Source organism: Triticum dicoccoides, chromosome 7B, assembly GCF_002162155.2.
Source record: "Triticum dicoccoides isolate Atlit2015 ecotype Zavitan chromosome 7B, WEW_v2.0, whole genome shotgun sequence".
In the NCBI taxonomy this organism is placed as follows: domain Eukaryota; kingdom Viridiplantae; phylum Streptophyta; class Magnoliopsida; order Poales; family Poaceae; genus Triticum; species Triticum dicoccoides.
In genome coordinates, this window is record NC_041393.1 from 373,595,535 (window position 1) to 373,605,447 (window position 9,913).

At 50.0% G+C, this 9,913-nt stretch overlaps 1 protein-coding gene across 1 annotated transcript; it reads right to left on the reverse strand.

Moving 5' to 3' along the window:
• Positions 1-8,546: 8,546 nt before the first annotated feature.
• Positions 8,547-9,710, reverse strand: LOC119342209. The gene is made up of 2 exons (XM_037614059.1): positions 9,111-9,710; positions 8,547-8,938 (listed from the first exon to the last, which is right to left on the reverse strand). Exons 1-2 carry the CDS (start codon positions 9,571-9,573, stop codon positions 8,901-8,903), a joined length of 501 nt encoding a protein of 166 aa, XP_037469956.1. The 5' UTR covers positions 9,574-9,710; the 3' UTR covers positions 8,547-8,900.
• Positions 9,711-9,913: the final 203 nt, after the last annotated feature.

A 9,913-nucleotide genomic window follows, 5' to 3' on the forward strand; every position in this document is an offset into this window, starting at 1 on the left:
TCATTCGGGTCTGCATTTTTCTGGTATTCCTGCAGCTCTACCACTGCCATCTAAGCATCGGCGATCTTTGAGCATTTCTGAAAGCACTCTTTTTCCTTCTTCCGATTGCTAGTAATAGTGATCACACCTTTGGGACCAGGCATCTTCAATTTGAGGTACACATAATATGGTCGAGCCATGAAACGTGCATAAGCCGGCCTGCCCAAAATAGCGTGATAAGCACTCTGGAAATCCACAACTTCAAACGTCAACTTTTCTTTGCGGTAATTCTTGGAATCGCCGAAAACCACATCAAGAGCAATTTGGCCGAGTGACTCAGCCTTCTTTCCAGGAATGACTCCATGGAAACTCATGTTGCTGGTACTGAGTCTGGACATCGGAATACCCATCCTTTTCAACGTCTCGGCATATAGTATATTCAGGCCACTGCCACCATCCATCAAAACTTTAGTCAGTCGAGTGCCTTCGACGACTGGGTCGACCACCAAAGCTTGCCTGCCAGGGTTGGCTATGTGTGTCGGATGATCGGACTGGTCGAATGTGATGGCACTCTGAGACCATTTCAGATAACTGGGTGTCACCGGAGCTACCATATTCACTCCTCAATTGATAACTTTCAATCGACTTTTGCTTTCAACATCGGCAAAAATCATCAGGGTGGAATTGACCTGGGGATATCCATCATCACTATCTTCTTTGTCCTCAACTTTGTCCGACTGCTTTTTCTTATCTTTGGGTTGTTTCCCCTGGAATTGCTGGATCAAGAGCCGACACTGTCGAGTGGTATGTTTCGGGTAAATGAGTTTACCCTCCTCATCTTTCTTCGTGTGGATGTGGCGTGTCAAATCCAACACGTCATTCCCTTCCTTGTCCTTCACCTTCTTAGGGTTCCAGGACCCTTTGGGCTTCCCTTTAAACTTTCCTTGAGTCACTGCCAAGGCTTCTCCAGGAGCAGCTAGCTCGGCTTTCCGCTTCTGCTTCCGACTGGAGTTCCCTCCTCCGGTTTCGTGGGCGACTGACTTGTGCTTGCCACTTCGGAGCCGATCCTCTTCTTCACCATTGGCATACTTGGTGGCAATCTCCATCATTCGACTCAGAGACATGTCTCCGGTTCGACCGAATTTCAGGTTTAGCTCTCTGTACTTAACGCCTTCCTTGAAGGCACAGACAGCTTGGTGATAAGATACATTCTCTACTGTGTGATGCAACGTGATCCATCTCTGGATGTAATCCCTCAAAGTTTCATTCGACTTCTGCACACAAGATTGTAGCTCTGTCAACCCTGCTGGTCGCTTGCAAGTTCCTTCAAATGTTCTGACAAATACTCGAGCCAGATCTTCCCAAGTGTAAATGCTGCGGGGTGCTAACTGATTCAACCATGCTTTGGCCGAGCCCTCCAACATAAGAGGCAGGTGTTTCATGGCTACTTCATCGTTGCCGCCGTCAATCTGAACAGCCACTCGGTAGTCTTCAAGACAAGTATCGGGCTTAGACTCACTAGTGAACTTACTGACTCCAGTCGCCAACCTGAAGTTGGGAGGAATCACTGCGGCCCTGATGGCTCTGCTAAAACACTCTGGTCCTGAGACGTGTACTCTACTTCTGGTGGGTACATCTCTGTCATGACCTTCTCGGTGAGCTCTGTTCCTGTCGACCAAACCTTGAACGATAATAGATCTCGCATCAAAGCCTGGTTCCCTGGGGTCGACTAGAATCCTTCGCGCAACACTGTGATGGCGTATGTCATCCTGCTGTCGAGGCGCGTACAATCCACCCCTTGGGGAGGGTGGGCACTCGACGTCGATCATCACGATCGAGTCGTTGATCATACTGCTCACGGTTCTGGTACTGATCATGCCGGTCTCCACGTCCGTCACGCCTCGGGGGCGATCTTGGGCTATGGGCCAATTGGACTGTATTTGCAGCGATGGATGTGCTGTGAATCCTCTTCCACGACTGCGATACAGCTGAATTTTGATCTCCTGCCGCCCAGAGTAATGCTTTGATCTGTAACAAACCTCTGCCATCCTCTGACTGGGAAGGCTGAATCGACTCTGTTATACAGGCTGCAGCTGCTAAATTCTGAATCGGAGTTCGATATACCTGAGTCGGTGGTAGAAAGAGTTGACGTCGACTGGATTCTGGAACCCATTGCCGCGCACGCTCGTCGAGTGCTCGCTAGACGTTCTCCAGTCGAATGCACTCAGCCAAGTTGGCCAAGCGCGCGTCCTCTAAGGCACGAGCCTCGGGGGTTTCTCCAACGATAGGAGTGTGCAACACATCCATGTTCCGGCAGCGAAGTTCTTCCCTCTGCAGTGAAGTGAGGGGCTCGGGGAGATACTCTTCATGGGCACGCGACGGATCGCCTCCGCCGTCGCCTCTGTTGGTGCGGGGAAAACCGGGAGGACTGCATGGTCCATCGACCATCAGAACCTCCGCCGCTGGATCACTACTGTCGCACTCGGATGCAGTCTCTGCGGAGCCAGTCGAACAGGCCGTAGAGAGATTCATCGGGCTCGATCGCCGTGACTTGGGGGGTGGCCGACTGGCGAGCCACCGCGTGCCTCACCCACCGTTGAAGCCTCGACTGACTGGAGTGCTTGCGCCAGTGGGAAACAGGGAGGGAGGAAGACACAGGAGCCAACCGATACTGGGTCGACGGTTGCCGCAGGAGGATGCCGTGGACACACGCACGAAAGTGCGTCGCCCCGCGGACAGGGAGCGCGTCGATGTCGAGCGGAGCCTCCTGAAGCAAAGCGGAGTCGTCGGCGATGAACGTGAGCGTGCCGAGACGGATCTCGCGGCCCTCAACCAAAGCTCCGCCTGAAACCATGATGAAGGAGATCGGAAAAATCGCAACTTCTCCAATAAGTCGCTAAGACACCTGCCCCACGGTGGGCGCCAACTGTCGTGGTTCTAAGTCCGACAGTAGTGTAGGGGGGTAGGAATGGAGAGGCAAGATCCTAGCGATGGAGTAGTTGTATACGCAAGAGATTTACGAGTTTAGGCCCTTCTCGGAGGAAGTAACAGCCCTACGTCTCGGAGACCGGAGTCGGTCAACTGGATTATGTGTGTATGAGTTACAGGGGTGTGAACCCTTTACACTGAGGAGGGGGTGGCTTATATAGAGTTCGCCAGACCCCTCCGGCCCTCAGTTATGTAGGGTTTAAGGTACATTAAGATTGGGAGTTATTGGTAACGCCACAAATAAAGTGCTATGATGACCATAAAGGCTACTTAATAACTGATCGATCGTGTGCAGAGTGACTTTAGATCTCCTGGCTGTCGAGTGGTTGGCTTCATGGTCGAGTGTCTTTGAGTCCGTCGAGCGAAACACTTCTGAGTCGATTGAAAGGTGGTTTCTTCTAGAGATGTCCTTGGGAAGGGTAGTTTGGACAGGTCCATGACCCTACCCTAGGTACATAGCTTCATCACCAGGCTGTCAGCACACAAGCTGAAGTAGGTCTGGAAATGGAGGGGAAGTCCTTCGTCCATGGGTGGAGCTGGTGCGCTGCTCTCGTCATCACCCTCCTTACGATAAGGCAGGTAACGAGTGGCTGGCTCACTTGCCATCTCTGGCAGAAGATCCCGAAGGCGAGTCAACGCCTTGAGGGCAGTAGTCTCAACGGCGAGAAGCAGGGTCACCATCTGGGTTCCCTCAAAGAACCAGCTCCTCGGGGAGTCGTTCGCCCTCACGACTACCTCCACGTGATACTCCTTCTTAGTGCTGTTGACCCAGTGCTCTTGGTAGGAGAAGGTGGGGGCTCGAGTGAACTGGCACTTCCTGAGGCTGTCCTCGAGAAGCACGGGAAATCCGGTGGTCAGGAAGTCCTCAGGTATGACGGCCATCTACAAAAGTGGAAGGGGAAGGGTCAATAGAGGAAATGTGACCTATGTTTGGGACATTTTTAGAAAATATAGGTATATAGGTCATTTTGTAGATAGTCTCACTCTAACTAACGTCCATGCTAACTAAGGCTTCCTACAGTCAGGATGGCTCTGATACCAGCTGATCACCGAATGCACGTGTACAGTGATCCCAGAGATCAATGCTCACTGAACACACAGAAGATGAATAACAAGAGTCTTACATCCATTCATACCGTCTTACACAAATTATGACCATTATGGTCAAGTCTTACATTGATAAAGCCTTAAGGGCTGAACATCAAATCAAACACAAGCAGCGGAAATCTTCGTTGATAAGTAGAACCCACGCCATCTGCCTTAACCCTACAGGCATTTTTACTGGGAAGCGTCCTAGTTCGCGTGTTTGTCACCAAAGAGCTCTTCCTCGAAGTCCTGTTCTTCCATGCCTAGTCAATTAAATAACCAGTGGCAAGCCAATGAGTACTTTGAATGTACTCGCAAGCAACCCATGATTTGGTTCAAAGTAACAATGCAATTGTACGACAAGTAAGCAACCTAGCTTCAAGCTAGTTGGGATGTCCTATCAACTTGTGAGGTATGCATCAATGAACTTGGGTAACCTTGAGAACAAGTTACAGATATCAACATAAATAGGGTTTGAATCAATGCCATGTCATTCAACATGTCAAGTCACCACCTTGACACAAATAGCTCCTTTCCACACACACATGCACCAAGATTGTAAATTTTTTGGACATAGTTTAAGTAGCACCTCCCAACTATCCATGACCGTGGACACGGCTATTCGAATAGTTTGACACTCTATAGAGGTTGCACACTTTACCCACAAGATCCGGGAAGCTTTCGTGTCATCCATGATCCCGAAGTACCTCAAGTACTCGGGGGAAGCACCCGATCATTACCTTTCCCTAGACGACACTAACATAGGGTCCACTCGTTGATACACGGCCCTCATGTATAAGCAAAAGATCATGGGACTCTGCCCCTTTCACGTTATCACGCATACATGAAGGGACCAACGGTGTGTCCGGTGCCCTGTGAAAACAGTCATGGCCACCTATCCAAGCACGACCCCGTCCCGAGTGTGACCTCAAGTCAACCTCGTCACTAGTAATGTGGGCACCATGCTAGTATCAGTCCAAGTAATCAATAATGCCCCATCCCATAAAGGGGTAGAGTGGTTGCACATGTTTGGTTGGGACGGTAATCACACATAAATCTAATCCATCATTTTACACACACCAAAAGCTCTCTTCGGTACACCACTTCTTCCTCAAGTGGTGACCTTAGTTCAACATCTCCCAAGGGCATTAGGGGCACCCGATGGGGTTTTCGCAAGAATGTAACCACGAAGAGTTCATGGTACACATGCATCATTATGCGCAACTAGTCTCTTGACAATGCAATCATGAACAAGGTAAACTCATGAGTAAGGGTATGCATCATGTGGTGGTTCACAACAAGTTTACCACTATGTCATGGTCAAAGGGCTGCTTGCCTTGATTTGCTTGTTCTTCAAGGTCTTCCAATCCTTCTCCTCCTTCTTCTTCAGCAACTTCGTCAAATACGGGATCTAATCGTCACAAGAAAAATAACGGAAAAAATAAGACAATAATGAAAACAGAAAAGTCAAAGTGCTCAGAAAAATGTCAACTTATTTTTGTAAAATACTAGGAGGAAAATTAGGAAGGGTAAAATTCTTGGTTTTGGATTTGGAGTTACGAGGACAGAGTAGTGGAATTTCAAACACAGATTTTATTATTCAAATTTAAATTTAAATTTGAACAGTGCAGAAAAGTGTAATGGATGTGTATGAAAGTTACATCAATAAATAGGTGGGATTATTCTGAGATTTTAGGAGTTGGAATTATTTCATTTGGATAAGTATTTTATCCTATGGAATTTTTATAAAATAGAGAGAAAAAGAAAAAGAAAAGTGGCACTGTCCCACTGGGCCAGAAAGGCCACAGTGTAGCAGGCCCAGAGGTAAATCAGCCCGCGCGAGGCCGCCACGTGGAAGGTGTAAAGGAGAAGTACGCCTTCAGCCAACGGGGCGAACCGGTGCGCGCGCGTCCGTTTTTAAACTTGACGGGTGGGTCCCACCCATCAGGGCGTGAGGCTGATGGACAGGGCCCATGGCCGTCATCCTCTACCTCCGTCCAGAGGCGACGGTGAGCTCGCCGGTGGCGATATAGGGCACGGGAGGATGCATGGATGGTACCATTGGACTCAGGGGGATGTCGCCGTTCGGGTGGTGGTGGAGATTGTCGCTGGAGCAGCCTAGTTCGCCGGCGACGAGGTCACGCGGCGGAGGTGCTTCGGGTGTCGATGGTTCCGGCCGTTCCCGGCTGCAAAAAGAGTGGGGAAGAGAGGGGAAAGGGTCAGCGATGCCGCACGGTTCGAAATCGAGAGAAAACGGGGGCAGAGGAGGCTTGTACCGAGCGAACATCGATGAGCCGAGGCGGCGGAGCTCGAGCTCGATGTCGATATCGGGCGGCTCTGGAGACAAATGGGTGGTGCGGGAGGTTGGTTAGGAGTGTGGAGGAGCGATAGGGAGTGAGAGAGGGGCTCGGTTTGCCTTTGATAGGCTGGCCGAAGTCCACCGTAGGCGCGGCCTACGGGTGCCCGCGGGATCGGCTCGGGTGGCTGTTAGAGAGGGAATGGAGGGCTCAGGGGTGTTCGTGGGAGTTGGTCTAGGGTGCCAGGGAGAGAGAGGAGGAGCGGGGCGATCTGCAGGCGGGCCGTAGGAGCGGCGCAAGCATTGGCCGAGCAGGGCGGCACTCTGGCGCGAGCTGCAGGAGAGAGAGGAGGGCGCGGGAGCAAGTGGGCGGCCTACTGGCGTGGAGCGGACGTCGAGGGGCATCGACTGGCGCGCGGGGGAGGCTCGAGGTGGTCGGGGGGGGCGGCGTCAATGGTCGGGTGCCCTGCCAGGCGCTCCAGAGCGCGACTTTGGCCGGCATCCGTGGTTTTCTCGCGTCCTCGCGTGTCCACTTGTGTCTGGCAGCTGAACGGGGCATGGGCAAAAGCTTGGGAGAGCCTTGGATGCTCTAGGGAGTTGAGGGGAGAGAAGGAGACTGAGAGAGAGAGAGGGAGGATTCCACTGTCCAGAGAAGAAAAATGGGGTTCTCCCCCCCCCTTCATCATTGTTTCCTCGGGTAGGAAAGCATCCAGGTGCTAGAGGGGGGACTAGGAGGGGTTGTGGTAGAAAGTAAAACTCATGGAGATTAGTGGAAGAGGACCAAACAGGGTTTTTGGTAAAGTGGGAGAAGATGTTTGATGCTGGTTTGGGCAAGTAGATGATTTCCATAAGTCATGAGACTCCACAGGGTGAAATGGCACATATAATTAGGGCCCTCCACCACTTTGGAGCTCATTTGGGCAAAGTTGCCAATGCAACTTTTGTAAACCCTAGAAATTGGCAGAAATGAACTTGTGTAGATCTAGTTGAGTAAATCACTTCTCCTTGATGTACCACTTGGTGTAGTGGCCTCATTTGGTCCTGTAAACATCATCACAAAAGTTGGGGTCAAGGAGAGAAAGTTGGTAGTACAAAGTTGTTCAAATTTGATTCTGGTCAGAGGGGGTTTTGGGGGCATTTTGGTGAACCAAAATGACCTTAATTAAGATGAGGCTTTGCAAGGTGATCACAGTATGCATTTGTGACTTGCTGGATTTTCCTTGGGTTTTTATGAAAATAATTCCTGTAGAAATATTTCAAATCCTTGAAATGGGCAGAAATGGTTTTGGGAGGTTTTGTCCTATATTTTGAACATGACCATGTGTTGAAACTCTTATATATGGAAAATATATGTCCACTGAGTTTCCCTGATTTTCCTCAAACATTTTTGAAGCTTTTAAATAATTTTAACCTATTAAATACCATTTCTGGCCTAAGGAAAAAGCCTTTAAATAAAATAGGAAAATTACTTTTAAAATTATATTTTTGTGGTTTATGGGAGTACTATATCTAATAGGTTTCAAATATACTCTTTGAAATATTTTTCATACCCCAAATCAAGTACTTGTAGTGCAAACCTCAATTCAGGGGTTTTTGGAAAACTAATTTTTGAAAATACTATTTGGCCAAATTATTTCTGTAAGAAAATACGATATTGCACTATACACATGGCATGATTATTGGGCAGAAGTTTGGGTCAAGGAGATGAAGTATCTAAGGTGGAGTTGTGTTGTCTTTAAGGAGCACTTGAAAATCACAAAGAGAAAAACCAACTTCAAATAAAAAGACAAATAATGCAAAAGTTTTTGTTGATGCAAATTTCATGCTTTATTAATGCAAATGACATGTTACAAAAAGCAGGGTGTGACAATCCAGTAAGTGGACCGCATGGACTGAGCGAGTGAACTACATCTAATAAGAAGCGAGCTTTTTTTAGATGTTTTGTTTTCTGTTTACCAAATGAACCATGAAGGATTTTATAGCGAACTACATGAGATTACAAAGTGAGCTTCAAAAATTTACATACCAGACACTTTCTCTATTTCCCAAGTGTGTGCCTCTGATGTTTTTTTTCTAATGGGAATTACTTTTTCCTCTTTTTTCATAAGGTGAAGCACAAACCACCACAAAATGAACCAGATACCTTTTTTACAAATAAAAATCTAAAAAACTACACAGACGAACCACGCGAGCCGCAAGCAGTGCACCAACGGACTGCATTTTTTTTATAATTTCTTACATTTTCTCTCTAACACATTCAAGAAGAAAATGAATTTAAAAAATGATCTTTTTTCTTCTGTAGTTTCCCGGCGAACTGAACGTCGACACACACGACCTGCATGCATCGTGCACATGGGGTGCAAACAAACCGCACGCACCGCGTACAGGAACTACATGAGCTACCTCGCCGCCGCCCATACTGAATGCTTGTGCCACACCAGACTGCACGGGCCTTCAGCGCCGATCAATTCAACATCAACCCAAAATGAACTGCAGCGTCGCCGGCTTGTGGTGGCCGCTGGGCCGCCGAGGGGAGGGGGCGAACTGCAGGTCACCTATCAAAAGCACTGGCGATGTGGACGAAGCGGCCTGCATTTGAACCAAAAAACACCGGGCGAAGTGAGCTGCACTACCGAACGTATTGCACTGTGTTGTGGACAGAGTCGACAGCCACCAAAATTAACAGCAGTGTGCAGGGGGCGTCGACGGCGAACTTCATGGGTGAGGAGGGAGAGCTGCAGTGCCCAGCTGAACTACACACCGGCGGTGACAATGTTGGGCAGCACCACCCTGCACTTGGGCCCGTCCTTCCTGCCACCAACCTTCGCCCCAGCGCTGCTGCCCCTACTCCTCCTTGGGGCGCGAGGCGTCGCCACCACAGTCGCCATCTTCTTCGTGAGGTACAATCGCGGGAAGCAGCAGATGAGACGGCAGAGGCCATGGCCGCCGGATCCGGAGGAGGCGAAGCCTTGGCGCCCACCATGTCGGGACAACACCTCGCCCTGGCCGGCATGAAGGAGCGGCAACCCCGAGAGGAAGAGGGTGACCACAGGGGGGCAGGGGGGCTCGGGGACGGGTCGCCGCCGATAGACAGTGGTCGTGCTGCCGCGCACCCCCGCGACATGGTGAAGCTCTGACGGCAGGATGGCCGAGAGCGGACGGGATCCGTTGGCTGGCGGCGGATCCAGCACGGTGAAGGAGGGGCACAGCAGGGCCAGATCCATCGCCAGGGGAGGTTCCCTGGGTGGTGGACAGAGTGGGCGCAGGAGGGCGGCGCCGTTGCGCGTCGGTGTTGCCAGAGGATTTGGGGGCGAAGGTGGGAGGAGGAGGGGTGGGCACGAGGAGATGGAGGAGGGGTGGGCACGAGGAGATGGAGGAGTGGGGGTTCGGCTGGGGTTGTCTTAGTTTTTATCTCCGTGTCCGTTCGGGTCAGCTAGCTGCGCGTCTCAGCCGGCAGGTGTTAGCAGAATAAGACTCCGATGTTAGCAGAATAAGGGTCGTAAGGGTGTTGTTAGAATATATCCACACTATATATTTATACATATACATGTATATATACACCTA